The sequence below is a fragment of the Antedon bifida genome, chromosome 5, assembly GCF_963402885.1.
Source record: "Antedon bifida chromosome 5, ecAntBifi1.1, whole genome shotgun sequence".
In the NCBI taxonomy this organism is placed as follows: Eukaryota; Metazoa; Echinodermata; class Crinoidea; order Comatulida; family Antedonidae; genus Antedon; species Antedon bifida.
In genome coordinates, this window is record NC_136230.1 from 12,589,044 (window position 1) to 12,609,450 (window position 20,407).

Sequence of the window (20,407 nt, forward strand, 5' to 3'; positions counted from 1 at the left end):
GTTTCCACTGTAATATTTATGCAGGTACATAACAAAGATGGGGGAATTTTCCCTCTTCTATAAAAATATCCTAAATATCTAGTTTTTTGATTTGATGATAATTCTCCAATTTATACATGGATATGTTTCAAAAGTTTAATTATTAAATTAATACATAAAAGTAATATAAAGCTAAAAAGAATATTTATAATGTTTAAAGTATTGAAAACGTCAAAAATCTTATATTTATCCTTCCTTAAATTCACGATATACACTTACTACTGTTTTTTTTCTTGGACCATTCGGCAATGTATTCATTCTCTATTATACAATCACAGGTCAATACATAATATTTTTTCTTCTAAATTTGACTCCATTTACATTAGTTTCAAAACTGTACAAAGGTCATATAAAAGGCAAACTGTTCCATACTGTTGGGTACTATAAACATTAATAAGCAATACTGGTTGTAAAATCATATTGTAATATTACTACTTACTACTGTTTTAAGTTTGTATTTATTATTACTTTGTTATTGTATGTGTATATTATTACTTATTTAAGAGATAAAAGATGTTTACTATATAATTTCAATATAAAATGTAATAACAAAAAGAGATAACAACGTTTATGAACCATCAAGATCAAACAATAATACAATAATATACCGTAACACATCGAAAAGAAGTCCATCTCGATATCAAGCCTATTAGGCTTCTTTTCAAGATTCTATGGGCTTCTTTTTCGAAATATACTGTTTTATAATGTCAAAGGAATAGAAATTTATGATCGTGTTATTATACGGTATCGATATATTAATGACATTGCAACCATTTTTAACCATGGACTCGTATATTTATTCTACAATTTATTGTTTTCCAAATGCTACTTTTAGTTCATCTTGCATCTTCTTCTTGTCTGCTTCCTTGGCAAATATATAAAATTGGCAGAGAATGTTTTAAAAATCAGATATGAAAAATCATTAATTTAATCATTTTGCCATTAGATTTTGTATTAGAATAATTTAATTCAAGTTTAATGTCAATCTTTAAATAGACATGTTTGATGAAATAACCGTCTTAAAAAAAACTGTTTACCGGTACATTATTGATTTTTTTTAGTATCAATGTGGTAGTGGTAGTCAAAACATTGAGTATTTAGTAAATTTAATATAAACCAATTCTTATTGTATTTTAGGCCTATGTAAGAGCACAAGCTCGTCCAAGGATGTCGGGTCGTTCGGTTCAAAATAATTCTAATCCTAAGGTGCCCTTTTCAAGTTAGAAACCAGCAGCGAAAGTGGTAAATAGGCCTCATGACAATTATTTGGCAAATCATTCATCTACTACTATACTAGGCCTATAGCTATATTTTCTTTTAAAAATCTTGGCTATGGACTAGGAACAGCGAAGAGTAAGACTCGTTCATCTTTGAAAATTACAGTACAAAGCTCCCGGCCCTTCAAAAAAACATCAACAATACCAAAGTTGATATTGCTTTTTATTTTATTGTGAATTACTATAAAATAGTGTATTTATGTAATTATTAAATAATATATACTAAACACAATCACATCTAACCCAATTCTGTGACAATAAAAAAAAGGTTTATCTGATTTTCCAACAGCATTTTTTATATAATCTTGTAATATATTTAGGCCTATAACTTAGTTTACACAATTTTATTTTTATTTATTTTTGTAAATAATTGTATCTGATATTAATGTTGTACTAGCAGAAAGAGATCGGCAATAATAAATAGCTATGTGTGGCCATGAAGGCACCGACTTCAATTTGTATACCAGGTATAATATAGATCGCGTTTACTTATTATGAGTGTTGATATTAACTGTACGTGTATTTTGCCATATACTTTTCATTAAATCAATTGACTTTAGTACAACCTTTACGTAACGTTATATTTTAGGATTATGAATGCTGCTTTATTAGTAGTATGGCCTGTGTGGTATATTACGGCGTTGTATCGTCTTCTCGTCTTTAAAATCGACAGCGTAGGACACTGCGATGTTTCGCAATGTCCAACAGATGAAGTAGTGCGCGCGGTGAGTGTCTTTAGAACCATATGAATTTAGTGTATGTATATAATGTTTGAAACATTAAATTAGTTAAATTTAATCCGTAAGTGCCTTGAAAAAAAAGCTTGTAATATTTTGTATAGATATTTATAGTATTAACCGTACACAAATGTTTTTATAATAGCTATATTATTATAGGATAATATCAAATAAAACACTTTATCACATCATTTTTTCCCTTTGTGTTACGTCATTGAATATAGCCTATATTCGTCTATTGATCCTTCTAATAATATAAGTTGTCAAAATAAAGTACCGGCACAAACATTTCTTTTATTTTACGATCTATAAATTTATATTATAACTTAACTTAACATACGAATGAACAGTAATCTTTTACTTAACCACCAGCAGATAAATATGGATACTGTATGTAATAGGTCTATACTGTATTCATTTCTGCAACAGATTTTTATTTTATAATACGGTCGCGTTTAGTCTGAACTACGTGCGATTTTATGAAATTTTCAATACAGCACTAGTTTATAATATCAAAATGGTCAACTTTCTACAGAGCTTTACCATTTAAAATGCACACAATAAATGTCCTAAAACGTTGCCGGCCATTTTGAGAATTTCAAATTATCATTTCATTGTCCGTCTTGTTAGCGTCACGCTCGTATTATGTACGGCGTACAAAACATACTTAACGAGGCCATTTTTTATGAACTAAAACGAAACACGACATGTAATTTAAACTAATAATTCGTGCGATTACAGCGCCTCAGATGCCAAAAGCTGACAATGAAAATTATAGATGTACAATTTTTTTCCGATTAGTTGTTCCGAAAAATCATCATATTGCAAACTTATTTTTAGGATAGAGGATAATAATCATATTTCCATCACCGCATTTATAGGTTCTATACAGCGATTTGGCTTGAACTTGGTAAAAAAAATAACACATGACGTCTTATACGTATAATTCAAGCTTAACAGACACAGACTGGAACGCCCACTCACTGGAAATATTAATAAACAAACAATAACTACTACAAACTTGTGGATCAAGTCTAGCGAATCACCTAACCGTACAATGTACACACGCAACAATAGCGGGCTAATCGTACACTGCATAAAGTTTTATTAGCTGGTCTAACTTATAAAATGATGATGGCTTCCAATTGGCCAGTGCAGTGCAGTCCTCTCCTACTCCAGAGTTTTATTCATTTTATATAGTCACATTAATATCAACTTCGTTTTACAATATGGATTTTGACGATGTTCTAAAACTTCTTGGCGACTTCGGTCGATATCAGAAGCGACAGTATGCCATGGTTTGCCTAATCGTCATTCCTGTTGCAATACATAGCCTATCGCATGTGTTTATCTCCGCTAAAACAGATCACTGGTGTGTCGTACCGGAGTTACAAAACTTTAATTGTACAAACAGTGATTCAGTCGAAAGGGATGCATGTATCAAAATAAAACAAAACTTAGCAAGACCTAAAGATGATATAAATACAATACCAAACGAAGCACAATGCTGGATGTATACGAGCGAAGACATCACGGAAGCACTTTTTACAAACAACGTATCTCGAGAACTTGACATTACATTGTGTACAAATGGATGGGAATACGATACCTCTCAGTACAAGTCAACTATCATCCAAGAGGTAAAGTCAAATATAGGTAGTTACGTAAACATCTAAAATAGTCCCATGCTATGATATGCTATATGATACCGTAATATTGGTAAAAGTCTCAAAACTATCTTGCTTCAGCACTAGTGGAATGAGGTGAAGAAACCATCTCACCACCACTAACCACTGGAATCGCATTGGCTCGAACCAGTGTATTGAGCTTCGAACAATTATTTTATATAATTAATTTCAAGCTGGACAAATTTTTATTTAATTTCCGGTCAACTAAAGGTCCAATTCTATAAATGGCTCAGTCGCGCTATACGTGTCTTCTATTTCAAATTTTGCTGTTTTATATATTTTAATACAATTAATCGAAATCGTAATTGGTTGCCAATAAAGGTTCAAATGTTTCTCAAATATGAACCCCTATAAGAATTATACGCGTTTGTTTCTTTTTGTAATACAAGTTCCTAGAGACACCGTGTCGAACCAGGGAGATACCTCTCCGAACAATGGTTAGAGAGCACATTATCTAGTACAAACCCATCCTTTAACTACAAAATTATCACAGAATTGGCGTTTTGTTGAGAAAAATATTCCAGTGAGGGTTAAATGTCGACATTTTTGTAGGAGAGAATTTTAAGAGATATTGTACGCGTTGATGTTATAGCTGAATAGCATACGGTGGTAGAAATTCACACTTTTCTGATTGTTGATCAATATGACAGTTTGTCTTTCTGTGTGGTACTGCAAGGACTGTATTATGGGGCTGGGAACAGGATTGCTGGGACAGAATCTCCACTCACGCTCACGGAGGTTCAACTGTATTAACCATTTAAAAAAAGAAATGATTAGAAGGTCACTTTATCATGCACGATTGAGTGTGATGCTTTCCGTGTACACTTTGTAGTATATGATAAGTATAAATTGCAACGTTATATTGTCAGTATTATACAATAACATCTTTCATGAAATGTTTATTAATATGAATGAGTCCATGACTCTAATTGTTATGATGGTAGGCCAAATGGTATGAAATTTATAGGAATTAAAATTAGGCCAAGAAAATGTCAATAATGTGTCAATATATTTGTTAAAATATCGAATAATAGTCATAACTGCGTTACTTACAAAACAAGACATTTCAATTCCTTATAAATGCTTTGTGAGTATAAATAATGCCGGCGCCATCCATTGAACTTAAATTACCACAACTCCAAACATTTCGTTTTAAATTCAAATGACACAAAAAAAGACCCGAACGTATCTTAAAATTATGCTGTATCAACCCTTTTTAATCAGGTAATCTTTAAAGAGTTGTTAGATAGTACATCAAATTTAATTTAGGTTTACCGAAAACTAAACTAAGTGGGTCAGGGTTATCAAATCTACGGTGGCCTGTAAGTGTCATTGCAACTTTTAAAAAATATCACGGCAATTTACAAAAAAGGCCACAGCAATTTAAAAAAAGCCACAGCACTTTTAAAAAAAGCCACGGCAACTTTAATATAAAACATCACGGCAACTTAAAAATAAAACACATCAATTCAACAAAAATACCACGGCAACCTAAAAATGAAACACCCTGGCTTTTAAAAAAAATTGCCGTGGTTTATTTTGTAAATTGCCGTATATTTTTTGAAAGTTGCCGTGACGCTTAAAGGCCACCCTACACGCCACGATCGAAAGTATATTCAATGAGTGTTCGCTCTACTTATAATGACGTCCTAATGATTGTGGTGGTGATTTTTCCCCCTTTGTTTGTTATTACGTTGGTAGGTGACATTGTTAGAGCTCATGAAGACACTGAATACAATTTCAAAGTAGCCTACTGCACATAATATATAATCGTAAAGAGCAAATGATGCATGTGATACGATTATAACGAGTCACACAAATCAAAGTTAACTAAACGAATACCATGCACAGTTGTAGAATCACTAGTCCATAAGAAATTCGGCGAATCTCGGTTCGCCTGAGAAGCTGGTTCATCCTGAATCTGGACGTTGACTAGATCATTATCAATAATATAACTTTCCAGGACAACCTATGTAGTGCTTTCGAAGCTGGAAATGGGGTATCACGACATGTCCACCATCGTATTTGGTAGGCCTACTTGTGAAATGTTAATTTACTAAGAGCATGGATAGAATACTTATTTTCTCCATTCTAGGAGAAAGTGGAGCTCTATAGCATTCCTGGTAGTGTAATCGGTCTAATTGCACATATTTAGTTCAGACAGGAGGTGGCGCCAGTTGTGAAGTAACTCATCCAGGGACTCTACGTGCAAATTATTGTAATTGAAATACTGCAATTTTGGCAATTCTTCAGTAAGATGTCTCTTTCGATACGTCTCTCTCTTTCGGACAATTTACTTCAACATAGCGGCGGTATGACGACCAAGTACAGAGATCACGTCTAGCATGAGTTGGCTGTGGACGCTAATACATTATAATAAATCGTGATACACAAACTGCGGAAACCCCAATGGTTTATGTTATGATTATAATACATACTCTCTAACGCAACTAAATAAGGGTTACAGTTTATACAATTTAATATTATTCCCCTTTGTAATCTAAGTGTATGTTGTTGTGCACTTTAACAAAGAATTACTTTTTGCTGTGGTTAGGAAAGACGACGATCGGCACAAAATAAGTCGAATACTAATGCCTTATTCAGAATGTTTGAATAAATAAAATACGAAAGTTGAAAGATAATTACAAGAAAGAGATAATAAACATATAAGGATCATTTAATATTAATATTTTGTTTGTATATGCTGTACAGCTTACTGCATGTTTATTAAATCATTTACAGTATCAAATTTTGTAATGAAAATGTATAAGCAAGAAGGTTATCATATTATTACCAAACAGTGTTTAACGACGTCGATATTACGAAGGCCTGTAATTGCCGTGGCTTTTTTCCGTGACACGTACTATTAACATTTTCTTTTAGTTTATCATTTGTAAACCATTATCTTGATTTTACCAGTTTTTGTTTTATAATTTCAGTTTGATCTTGTCTGTGAAAAGGCCGCAAAGCCATCGCTTTCACAGTCAATTTTTTTTGTTGGAACACTAGTTGGTTCACTTGTTTTTGGAGCTTTAGCGGACAAGTAAGTATTTTGGCATTTCCTAACTGAACAGACGACCGGCGACGTATTGGTCTTTCTGTAGTTTTTAAATGTAGGGGTATATGTAGTAAGTAGATTTTGATGAATGGTCTTACTTATATATTATCATTGCGAAATTCATATGTCAAATATATTTGCAACTAAACGCTTAATTAATATAACATTCCAATTATTTATTGTTTTGTGTTGTTATATCAAATGAAACATCCTTGTTGGTGCTATGAGCTAAACAGCGAATGTTGTAACCGTACACATAATTTCCATTGAATTGCTCTATAATCAAAATCACAGTTCGCATATGTACCGACTCAAATTATCTTTCATATACTAAACCACTCTTCCGTGACTTAAAAACCTCAAATATCTTTGACATAAACAAATTACAGACATCCCTTTTCATATATCGACTTACCAATAAAATAATTCTTTCAATGACACTGTATTTGGGATTATGATTTATTACATGATACAAATATGCATTTTTGTTTTAATTTTCTTCATAGGTTTGGTAGGAAACCTGTTTTGTTTTTAGCTGTAGGCTTACAGTGTGGCTCTGGAATATTAACTTCCTTTGTGAAATCGTTTGCTGCTTACACGGCGTTGCGATTCATCACGGCGGCAGCAAACATTGCTGTTTTCATCACTGCCTTTGTTATAGGTAGAGTATTTTAATCTATTCATCACTGCCTTTGTTATAGGTAGAGTATTTTAATCTATTCATCACTGCCTTTGTTATAGGTAGAGTATTTTAATCTATAACTTGAGTTATAATGCATCATGCTCTAGAACCCGCAAATGAAAACAATTTCAACAAATGCAAACAAACTGAAAATGGAAATGTCCTCAGCAAAAAATGTAAAAATAAATATTATTAACCGCAAAATGTCAACAGAGCAAGTTAAATACAGACTTGGTGCATGTTAAAGGTTTTGCATTTACCGGTAATATATCTTTACAGATTGAATAATTCATTTGGTCAAAATCTTTTTCAATAATATTATACACGAAAAAGATTACAACCAATGCACTAGAAATGGAATTTTTACATTTTGTTGTTACACTTGTTATACGTTTTTGTGAACATTTTTTACATTAGGAGCTCTGTGCAGATCTTCCATCACTGCCATAATATTTCTATTAAAACTAATACGATATGCATAATCTTCGCTCAGTGCAGATCACCTAATTATATTATATATATTAATTAATTAGATAATTATGGTAGATCGAGTTTACTGTATTTTCAACAAAGATCGACACAATAACATATTGAAATAGTAGCTTGAGGCTAAACATAGCTCTGCTTTACTTTTCTTTAGTCGATGACTTTAGCGAACGACAACAACAATAGTTTTACATTACATTCATGTGAATAATGGATGAAAAAAATCACCTTGTTTGGTCCTATCATTGATCAAGTGCTTCACTCGTTCAGTGCCCACCTTAACCAGATGAGACGCATAAACCAGGGAAGAGTTACTCTTCCCTGCATAAACCAATATGTCTGAACAGGGGCTGCCATAAGTGTCAGCAGTTATGATTTCAAATGCCTAATGGAAGCAAGCTTCATATATAAATTATATACAGCACCCGATATTCCCAGATTCTTGTGAAAGCTCTAACCGTGCCAAACGTTGCTTAACTTTGGTGACCTGACGAGAACCGATGTTTCAAAGCCGTATGCCTACATACATTATGCTTTAACGCTGACGAAAAAATATAATTATAAACAATAGTTACTTTCTTCCCGGAGCTACCCTTTAAAAGTTTAATGTAAGTATACTAAATGCCAATTTACACAAACGATCGTTAACGGTAAGCGGAAAACAAAAATAGCCTATATAGAATCATGTTATTTCGTATGACCTTTTACAAAACAAGGAGCGATTGAGTGGAACCCGCTCATGATAGATACAAATTCAACCTGGGACAAGCACAAGTTTTCACTACACTAACCGCTCGAATTGTCTGTATAAATTGCCCTTAAACTGTACTAATACACTATAATAATGGTAATCATTGTTTATATCGATTCTCTTTAGGTACTGAGACTGTCGGTGTTTCCAAACGAACATATGCTGGACTTGTTATCGAATTCTTCTTTGCATTTGGTCTAATAATCATGGCAGGACTTGCATACTTTATCCGTGAATGGCGAACTTTACAGCTTGTGGCTAGTGTACCTGGGCTATTATATTTTCTTTATATACCGTAAGAGAAAGTTACAACACTGTATAAATACCGTTCCACTATTTGCATATTTTATTGTTTTATTGTCAAATATTCAAGTCCATAACAGGAGTTTTGCCCTTTCTTTGTAATTATTATAAATAATACAATACAAAGAGCGAAAGTAAATTGAAGTGATTAACATTTTTTCCCCATTCATTTATTTGGCACTGTGACCAGTGTAATGGTAAAACATGTATGAAAATGTTAAAAGCTATCAAATACGCTGAATTAACAAATACATTATTGTTTTGTTAAACTAAAATATGTTTTAACATTATAGGCCTAAAAGAAAATTATTTTAGTTTTATAACAAAACAATAATTAATGCATTCGCTCAAATTCTTGACCGAAATTACTCTCTTTAAATACGAATAATCTCTCTTTTCAAGATTTTTTCCAGAATCAGCACGGTGGTTGATTTCTCAAAAAAGATATGATGAAGCAAAGAAGATAACTGAGAAGGCAGCAACTGTAAACAACGTTAATTTGCCAACAGATTTTCACTTTTCTGAACACACTGTACGTATAAAAGTTATTACAAATAATATCAGGTATATGAAACGTTGTCGAATATTTCTTAATTTTAAAACAATGATTGTTTATAATATTGACTATTTCCAGTAATAATAATATTTATTCACATACAAGATACAAAATGTTTTTTATTGTTTTTTCCTGATGGTAAAATAATTACAATTTATACAGAGGTTTTAACAACAAACGGATATTAAGAGGCATAGAGAAATTACAAACCACCCAGAGTTGAATACTGGAATTAATTTATAAACGGTGAAGATGTATAATGTATAATGTATCTTATTTCGTATCTTTTTAAAAGTCAACATACACACCTTTACCTTATTTTTTTGTTCTGATATTCCTTGATAGACAAACGATAAAAATATGAAGAAAAGAGATTGAAAAATGTATACACCTACACACGAAACAAGGGTATTTCATTAGTTATCAACAGCAAAAGAAATGTATGTTTCCTTAAATGAAAACGCACCTACCTATTTTGCGGAAAAAGATTCTTAGTTATACTAGGATATAATTATTATTTAATCGTAAGTTATAACATTTTTTCTATTCACTTACTTAACTTTTATATTTTCAGGGTAAACCATCTTCACTCATGTCGTTTCTTGATTTATTTAGACCATGGCCAGTTTGTAAGCGAACATTTAATGTCATGTTATGCTGGTAAGTTATTTTTATAGTATGTTTTACCTGATGTGCACGCCCTTTTTTTCATAGGAAACAATAAACGTCTACATAAGCAAACTTTACAACTTCTGAAAAATAAAGGTTTATAAAGTCTCCACTTTCCTAAAGCTTATTCTACACTAGCATAATTTACTTAACAATTTGGAGATGTTTTTGTGCCTGCTGGACACTAGTTACTGGAGGCTTTTGACGACCTAACTTCTGCAAACTAAATAGTTTTCTTTAGTTTTGTCAAATTTTCCGCTAACAGACATTGGAAAACTTCCTTTGTTCAAAATCGAAATTGTCAAACTAAAGCTGTCTAATACTTTAGCATCTACCATTGTTTGGAGAAGTTTGTTTGCCTGCTGTTACTGGAGTCTGTCATTTTGCAGGCCTTCTTCAAACTTCTTCTAATGATGGTTGTCAGCAGTTTTCCAAAATCAAGTTTGCAAACTAGAGTTTGCTAGAAGATAGACTAGGCTGATTATCAATAGCGTGTTAGTATTATGCAATAGTTACCGTACGTCAAAGGCGACAATATATTTCAATTTTATCAATACCGTGACTATTTTAATAATAATAATTTTCTTAAATTGTTATATATATTGTTTTTTTTTAAGGATTGCTGTTAATATCTCCTACTTTGGCCTCTCTCTGAGTACTTCTGATTTTGGCGTTAATCATTACATATCTTTTCTTGTATCTGGTGCTACTGAGATACCAGCCTATGCATTGAGTATTGTAGCTCTGGACTATTTTGGACGCAGACGATCTTTATCAGCAACATTGTTACTCGGTGGCGTTGCTTGTTTACTGACTATTTTTATTCGTAAGTAAACAACAACACCAATAATGATAATAATAAAAGAATTTATAATGCCCACAGCTGCAGTACATACATGTATAAAACCATTTATGCTAAAGAATGAATAAAACAAGTTAAAATTCCATTAAGGTCTACGACAACTAGTGATACTAAGGTAATTAAACTGTTTGTTTAAAGGATTTGGTATTTGCTTCCATAGTCTAGGAAAGGAAACAAATACAGAATTAGCTTTCGAAAGTATTACCTTTCGAATTCCAACGTAAAAGCTTACTCGAACACCTTTCAGTAGTTTTAATATACTACTTTATTATAAGAATGAGGAAAGTAACATTTCAGCACACATTACAAAAAAAAAAAAAATTAAATTACACATTAAAATTAAAATTAAAATGTAATGTGTTTTGTTTTTACTTAAAAGTCCTAATAAAAGTCTATGTAATTTAAACAAGTCATCAATAGATAATAATTCTAGCACTTTCAATATATACAAATAAGATGTGTCCCAGGAACCTTTCTAAACATCATTATCCTTGTTGCTTTCCTTTGTATACGTTTTATTCTATTAATTAACTTCTCAAATGGTGACCACATTGAAGATCTTGTTGTACGCGGTAAACTTTCCCATAACATTCTCCAGCTGTCCAAAGTCTGATGGAACTCTAAGCAGTATAGTATCATCTGATGATCTAAGTGAGCGAGCTGTTTAATACGATACAAGATTCTACTCAAATAATAATTTTGAGCAATATTCTGTAGTGCTTTAAATGTGGTTATGAGTAATTCATACTTAATCCTGCGATGAACTGGTAGCCAATGAAGAAGATCTATGAATTAAAAGTTCGTCTTAATTATTGGTGATTCGTACTAGAATCACCTATTGATTTTTTATGAATAAATATAGTAAGACATCACTGTGTTTTGTTTTTACCAATAATTGAATTTGTAATATATTTTTTATTTTGTTGAAAAGCAATGGGAATAGGATGACTGACAGTAGCGATGGTAGGAAAGTTTGGAGTAACCGCTGCATTCGGTATTATATTTTTCTATACTGCAGAGCTCTATCCAACTAATATACGGTTAGAAATATTATTTTCTTCTATTTAGTGGTTATATCTAGTCTAGTTCAATTGAAAAAAAGTTAAATACTGTGTTAAACGAGCAACTGTTCTAATAATTGTAATTATATATTCGACGTCATGAGGTGTAGACTTAAAGCACATCATCTTTTTACTCCCCTATTCAACTCATACAGAAGAAAACAATGATTCTCGCCATCATTTTTATTTTGGCATTGTTATAATCTAGTTCTTTTTTATTGTAATGTTGATATGTTCTTCTTTCCATAATGATGATGATGATGATGTAATGATATGATATAAATGTATCTTTGTCAAACTAATATACTGCTTTATTCATTTGGCAATAGGTCAGTTGCTGTTGGTATTTGTTCAACATCTGGTCGGATTGGAGCCATCCTATCACCATATATCCTCCACCTGTCAAGGTATTGGGCGCCACTTGCAATGTTAACATTCAGTTTATTAGCCATTTCATCTGGAGTACTTGTTTTACTTTTACCCGAAACTGCCAATAGAAAGTTACCAGATACAATGGATGAAGTCACACAACTTAGAATGTAAGGGTTTGTTTGCAAATGTTTCAAAATTTTCATTCAGAATGTACAACTATACCGCAGTCATTGATGGGTTCAGTAAGATGTCTAATCTATCAGGGCACGTATGCCTATGTTACTGGAATACGATCACTTTTGAATATCATGGTCTGAACAAACATGTTAAAACGTAAAATAGCTATTTTAGTTTAAACTAACCAGCCGTACCTTGGGTGTATTTGTATAATTTCTTTCACTTCATTTTCTACACTTTTTAATGTCCATTATTATTAATTAATATTAACGTTTTATAATTTATTTTCAGATCTGTGACAAAATTATCGTCAGCAGAATTAGGAGAAAAAGAAGCTATGACACAAACAACATTGATATCATGAGAAAGGTTACACCGACGTACCATGATTGACTTCCGTAAAAACGTGAAAAAACAGCAGTTCCTAAAAAAAAATAATCCAGTCTCCTGTGGCTTGCTCATAAAAGCAATTGGGGTGATAAGGTTTATTAAATATTCAACGCTCTTACACTGTGTTTTAATCAACATTATGATGTTAATTTGTATCAGTACTTCTAGGTATTCTATAGAATATATCCCAAAAAATTAATGAAAATCCATATAATAGGTTTAATTTAAGCGCATTTCATTAACTTGTAAGTATTTCACATGATTTAAATTTAGACTTGTTTTTAGCGTTATTTAATTTTCTAAAAAGGAGAATTGATGCCTATTCTAATGGAATAACATGAGAATAGACAGCAATTCGCCTTTTTAGAAAATTAAATTTCAAATTATTGGAAGAGATAATCAAATTAGCCAATTATTGCCTTGCTAATGATTTAATAATACACTGTATAATGGTTATTGATGTACATACTGTATATTTTATTTTAATGTATGGATGATGTTGCATATGACACTTTGTATTAACAGAAAAAGCCATAACATCAAAATATGAAAAGAAACAAAACAAAACATCATTTTTTTTATGATATGTAACAGTGATATACTAATTCTAATTAAGTTATGATGTACTGAAATTGAAATAAAGTTTAGAGAGTGAATCTCACAAAAAGACAAACAACTACAGCCAGCAATTTGTTTTCTTCCAAAATACTTATAAGTAAGCTTTTAAAACTAATTTGAAGACATCATAATTATTAAATATTGCGAGTTTGAACAATACCATCAAAGCCCCAGTGGTCTAATGGTTAGGACATCTGCATATCAAGCAGACGGTCCGAGTTCGAGTCTCGGTTGGGGCGACTTTTTCTCATTCTCACAGATTTCCTCATCTTTATCGTTTCAAATTAATTAATTAAATTTCATTATATCACCGGGCGGTTTAGAATTAATGTTCATTGCCTGATGAGTTTATATATATTAAATAGCCTATATAAATGCGTGAACGTGATTGGTTGAGTACGATGATATTGACTGAGTAATTATCGTGTCCCTGTCATTAAACATATATAAAATCCAGCAAATTCTCGAGTACGATGATATTGACTGTGTAATTTTCGTGTGGCAACACTCGCGTTTGGCGATAAATAAGTTAACAAAAGTAATAAAAGTCATCTACTGGGACTTGAACTCGCGATGAATTGTCACTCCATCATACGAAACTTGCTTGAAGAAATTAATCAACTAAACTATTTAAACTATTCATACATAGCGCCCTCGCTTAGTTATTAGTCCTCCCTAGATGTGACCTGATAATAATATTATTATGTATGCTTATTGATGGAAATTATTCTGTTAATTTAAAAGGCCTAGGCCTAAGAGAATATTTTATTGCCAAGGAATCATTAATTAGTAATTATCTGTATATTATTCTTCAGTGGTCTATTGGTTAGGACATCTGCATTTCAAGCAGAAGGTTCCGGGTTCGAATCTCGGTTGGGACAGATTTCCTCATCTTCAAATAAATTAATTAAATTTCAGTATATCACGGTATAGTATTTATTCTGTGCCTGTGATGTTTATAATATATATATATATACTATATATCCCATACTGTACATGTTGACTTTATATTTGCAGTAGAATAAATTAAATTTTATATTAGTTTGTAAAGTGAAAATGTTATTGAATTTATACTGTCATTTTTCGCCAAGGTAAGGTAAACTAGGCAGTCTTATTACTTAGGCTAGCCGACCCATACACTTTGCTACATATTTTAATATAGGAGATGTAAAAAAACATTCCCTCGGGGTTATATTTCACCTCTAAAAAAGTAGGCAATATCTGTATAATATAAAAATTTGCAGTAGAGCAGAATCAGTGTCGTGAAATAAACCTTTATTTTTAAAAGTAATGCTACAGGAATATTTTGTAGTATAAGATAGGAAATTCATCAAAATTGACTATACATAATTATGTAAAATTGAGGCATTTTTCTTTTTAAAAAAAGTATATAAATATAAATCAAAAGAACAATCAATTTGACAAAATACCATTTTATTAAAAAGTATTACCCAGTTAAATGTGTGTAAGTCATTGAATCAAAATCAGTAAAATTCCAATCTTATAACATTATGAAAAAGGTGTAGCATCACATTATAATACTTTGCTTTTAGATTGTCAGTGTAAAAAAGTAAGTAAGAATCTGCATCATTGTACAGTATATTTATTATATTCCGTTATTTTTCATTTAGTTAGATAAACTTGAAGTTGCAAGATTGAAGGAATTCAATTTAAGTGCTGGTGTAATACAGATATGGTGGAGGAAAATCCTGGCAACCAAAAGTAAACAAGAGGTCAAGCAGGTATTGATTGTAATAGTGTTTTGCCAAATATCTTGCAGGCATCATGCTGTTACCAAACCAAGCCACAGAAGGCTATTTAAACATTAAATTACATCTTAACTTTTAATTTATTAATTTTAACATTTTTAAAGTTAAACTAAATGTGTTTATGTACTGTAAGATGCTCAGTTACTGATTGATATGTTGTAGGTTTTAGAGGCTGAAAGGTGAGATAAGATGTAAAGAGACAATATGAGGCAGCACATGTCATACAGTATGCTATGATGCTGAGTCACTAATTATAATTGATATTTTGTAGGTTTTAGAGGCTGGCAGGTGAGAGAAGATGTAAAGAGACGACATGAGGCAGCACGTGTCATACAGTATGCTATGATGCATGAGGGGTTGACTAATTATAATTGATGTGTTGTAGGGTTTAGAGGCTGGAAGGTGAGGGAAGATGTAAAGAGACGACACGAGGCAGCACGTGTCATACAGTATGCTATGAGGCATGAGGGGTTGACTAATTGGAAGGTGAGGGAAGATGTAAAGAGATGACATGAGGCAGCACGTGTCATACAATATGCTATGATTGGATATTCAATTCGTTTACATCAACGCAAGTTAGAGGAATAATTAAATGAATTGGATTCAGATGAAGTAGGCCTTTACTTAAAACTCTCAATTCTCAATCTACGCTGCACCAACATACTTTACCATGTGAAGTATGTTCCTTCATCCTCATGTACTTTAATGATGTTGAATTAACACATCATCATTGATAATGTATTGAGTTATAAAACTAAAAATGTTGAATAGAGAATATTTAATTTACTGAGACTGAGAGATCAGTTAATTTTTAACTCATGAAATATTCTCACTATTCAAATCATAAACATTTAGTTTATGATGTTTATACCAATCTAATACTTTTTTTTTCTTGATACAATTTAACATTTATTTTTACCAGTTTGCTGATTTGCTGAGCACCTGAATATAAAACGTGTTACAGAAGAGAAGCCTGTAAATCAAGGAACCATCATTAACAAGTTTTGCAAGTTGCAACCACTCCTGCAGTTGACATAGCTTTTGGTATTGTGTTACTTGGTTTGTTGTATCATGGTCCAGTTAGGCTATAATGCAGTTCATGTCACGATTAAGTATGTTAATCCAGGAACTACCACCAGTATCAAGGTTGTGTCAAATGCCGCAAATTGTCTACTATATAAATGTTGAAAGAAAAATGAATATTGACACAATTTTTGACATGCGTGTACTGTCGTACCAATTTTTATTCACAATACAAACAATAATACAGTTGTTGTACAATACAGCTTAAGATCCATTACACTGTAAGAATTCAGAGTCTTTGTGAAGCTCTTTAAGCTTTGATTTGGTTTTCACGCATGAGTAAACTTTATGAAAATGAAATTAGTATCCTAATATTAAATTTTATTATAAACAAATCATGTAAAACTAACAATGTAAAACTAACAATGTAAAACTAACAATGTAATTTCAGTAAATAACAATAATTCTCAGGAATATGATAACATTTTGTGATTTTTATGTCCTATGCATTTAAGATCAAATGAAGAATTCAATGTTGTGTTGTTTTTCTATTAAATTCTTTTTGACCCTATTGTTCGCGTTGAGATTTTAAAAATGCAATACAAAAAAGTTAACAATACTGTATATCATTTATTAAAATAGAATATGAAATATGTATTTATGTAGTAACTCTACTAATAAATGTATATTTTTTAAGTTTCAATCAACAGCATGCATACACCACAACATTGTACTTTATCTTTACAAGACTTATCTTGTAAAGATAAGTTTACAATTTTAGTCAGGTCAATAATAAAAAAGATTGAAAAAAGGCTATACCAATGAAATATATTAAATTATGAATGTTAAGTATTGCTAATAAATATACAGTGGGTTTACACATATTTCTCATGTGAAATTTTGGGTACGCCACTAACACTAGCCATAGCCACCAAAGCACAAAAGACTCATCGTAGACATTAACAATATATATATAAAAACAATCCAGTTACAGAAAGTCCTACAACAGTCAATTACTTATTGCACAGTTCATCATAATATAACATATTTTTATAGCAATATGACAGGTTGTATGTAAATGAGGAAGTAATTATTAATGTCATTTTCATTCCTTAAACCATTTTAAGTAAGAACTGTTCCCCTCAGAATAATTAATGACAATATTTACAACAAACAACAAATAATTTAGGATAATTCAGTCCCTCTAATTGAATTCAACAACAAATAATTTAGGATATTCAGTCCCTCTAATTTAATTCAACAACAAATAATTTAGGATAATTCAGTCCCTCTAATTGAATTCAACAACACATAATTTAGGATAATTCAGTCCCTCTAATTGAATTCAACAACAAATAATTTAGGATAATTCAGTCCCTCCAATTGAATTCAACAACAAATAATTTAGGATAATTCAGTCCCTCTAATTGAATTCAACAACAAATAATTTAGGATAATTCAGTCCCTCTAATTGAATTCAACAACAAATAATTTAGGATAATTCAGTCCCTCTAATTGAATTCAACAAATAATTTAGGATAATTCAGTCCCTCTAATTGAATTCAACAACAAATAATTTAGGATAATTCAGTCCCTCTAATTGAATTCAACAACAAATAATTTAGGATAATTCAGTCCCTCTAATTGAATTCAACAACAAATAATTTAGGATAATTCAGTCCCTCTAATTGAATTCAACAACAAAATTTAGGATAATTCAGTCCCTCTAATTGAATTCAACAACAAATAATTTAGCATAATTCAGTCCCTCTAATTGAATTCAACAACAATTAATTTAGGATAATTCAGTCCCTCTAATTGAATTCAACAACAAATAATTTAGGATAATTCAGTCCCTCTAATTGAATTCAACAACAAATAATTTAGCATAATTCAGTCCCTCTAATTGAATTCAACAACAATTAATTTAGGATAATTCAGTCCCTCTAATTGAATTCAACAACAAATAATTTAGCATAATTCAGTCCCTCTAATTGAATTCAACAACAATTAATTTAGGATAATTCAGTCCCTCTAATTGAATTCAACAACAAATAATTTAGCATAATTCAGTCCCTCTAATTGAATTCAACAACAATTAATTTAGGATAATTCAGTCCCTCTAATTGAATTCAACAACAAATAATTTAGCATAATTCAGTCCCTCTAATTGAATTCAACAACAATTAATTTAGGATAATTCAGTCCCTCTAATTGAATTCAACAAAAAATAATTTAGGATAATTCAGTCCCTCTAATTGAATTCAGCAACAAATAATTTAGGATAATTCAGTCCCTCTAATTTAATTCAACAACAAATAATTTAGAATAATTCAGTCCCTCTAATTGAATTCAACAACAAATAATTTAGGATAATTCAGTCCCTCTAATTGAATTCAACAACAAATAATTTAGGATAATTCAGTCCCTCTAATTGAATTCAACAACAAATAATTTAGGATAATTCAGTCCCTCTAATTGAATTCAGCAACAAATAATTTAGGATAATTCAGTCCCTCTAATTTAATTCAACAACAAATAATTTAGGATAATTCAGTCCCTCTAATTGAATTCAACAACAAATAATTTAGGATAATTCAGTCCCTCTAATTGAATTCAACAACAAATAATTTAGGATAATTCAGTCCCTCTAATTGAATTCAACAACAAATAATTTAGGATAATTCAGTCCCTCTAATTGAATTCAACAACAAATAATTTAGGATAATTCAGTTCCTCTAATTGAATTCAACAACAAATAATTTAGGATAATTCAGTCCGTCTAATTAAATTCAACAACAAATAATTTAGGATAATTCAGTCCCTCTAATTAAATTCAACAACAAATAATTTAGGATAATTCAGTCCCTCTAATTGAATTCAACAACAAATAATTTAGGATAATTCAGTCCCTCTAATTGAATTCAACAACAAAATTTAGGATAATTCAGTACCTCTAATTGAATTCAACAACAAATAATTTAGGATAATTCAGTCCCTCTAATTGAATTCAACAACAAATAATTTCATGAAATGAAAACGTGTTCCTTTGTTCCCACTGCACATTAATATAATACATTTGTTTTATAACAATTTGATATATTAACTAAATATACTACAGTATGGCACTGCAATTAAGTTTTATGAATTTATTTTTTTAAGAGAGAGATTGAGCAACCACACGCTTGAGAAGAGTCCAGGCTGTTGATTAATTTAGCAACCTGTAGTGGCCTGCTGTCTATTTGTTCAACTCCATGTCCAAAATTGGAATACTGCCTTTTTGAATGGCATCATTATATTTTGTTATGATTTAACCAGATACAAAAATACATACAAATATAAAAATATTTTGTCATTCACGTACCTGACATCTCATGATGTCAGGTACGTGACCTATGTTAAAGTACTTGTATTACTTTATTCTATTAAAACATAGTTTTATCTTGCACTTTTAAAAACATTATTTCAATAGGTCTTCTTTATTGTCCTTTATTAACTATCCTATTGTTCATACAAATTGTTTATTTGTTGAACTGAGTTGCAATATAACTGCAGTTCATATGGTCTATTGTAGGTTTTCAATAGACACTTTAGACTGTTTCTAGTAATTCTACAATATCCATTCTCTCAACTGCTCTCAAGGCTTTTACTACTTCCTCTCGTTGGTTCACATCTCTTCCTTGCTTACATCGCCATTGTACCAGTGATTCCATTGTTGTTTCTACAGTCAGCGCTGAAAACCTTCTCTCAGTTTGTGATAGCTCAACATCAGCAATACCAAGATGCCTACAGAAATTCTTCCAATCTGTCATCTTCTCAGAAATTATCAGGAAGTCCAAGTCTGTTAAGCATCCTGTAAAAACACATTTAATTGACTTCATTAAATAAA

General features: G+C 31.2%; 2 protein-coding genes and 1 non-coding gene across 3 annotated transcripts in view; 2 read left to right on the forward strand and 1 right to left on the reverse strand.

The window, feature by feature from the left end:
- Positions 1-20,407, reverse strand: part of LOC144842676 (uncharacterized) — a 158,255-nt gene that overhangs the window by 135,272 nt on the left and 2,576 nt on the right. Inside the window, exon 5 of the mRNA XM_078699198.1 lies at positions 20,108-20,371. Coding sequence (XP_078555324.1) covers positions 20,109-20,371 — 263 coding nt within the window. The 3' untranslated portion in view covers position 20,108. The remainder of the gene's footprint in view (positions 1-20,107; positions 20,372-20,407) is intronic.
- Positions 3,283-13,082, forward strand: LOC144843343 (organic cation transporter protein-like). Its single transcript, XM_078700136.1, has 9 exons — positions 3,283-3,693; positions 6,681-6,784; positions 7,306-7,460; positions 8,845-9,013; positions 9,424-9,553; positions 10,152-10,237; positions 10,864-11,076; positions 12,499-12,708; positions 13,010-13,082. Exons 1-9 carry the CDS (start codon positions 3,283-3,285, stop codon positions 13,080-13,082), a joined length of 1,551 nt encoding a protein of 516 aa, XP_078556262.1.
- Positions 13,894-13,965, forward strand: Trnad-auc (transfer RNA aspartic acid (anticodon AUC)). Its single transcript has one exon. It is a non-coding gene; the product is annotated as a tRNA-Asp (tRNA).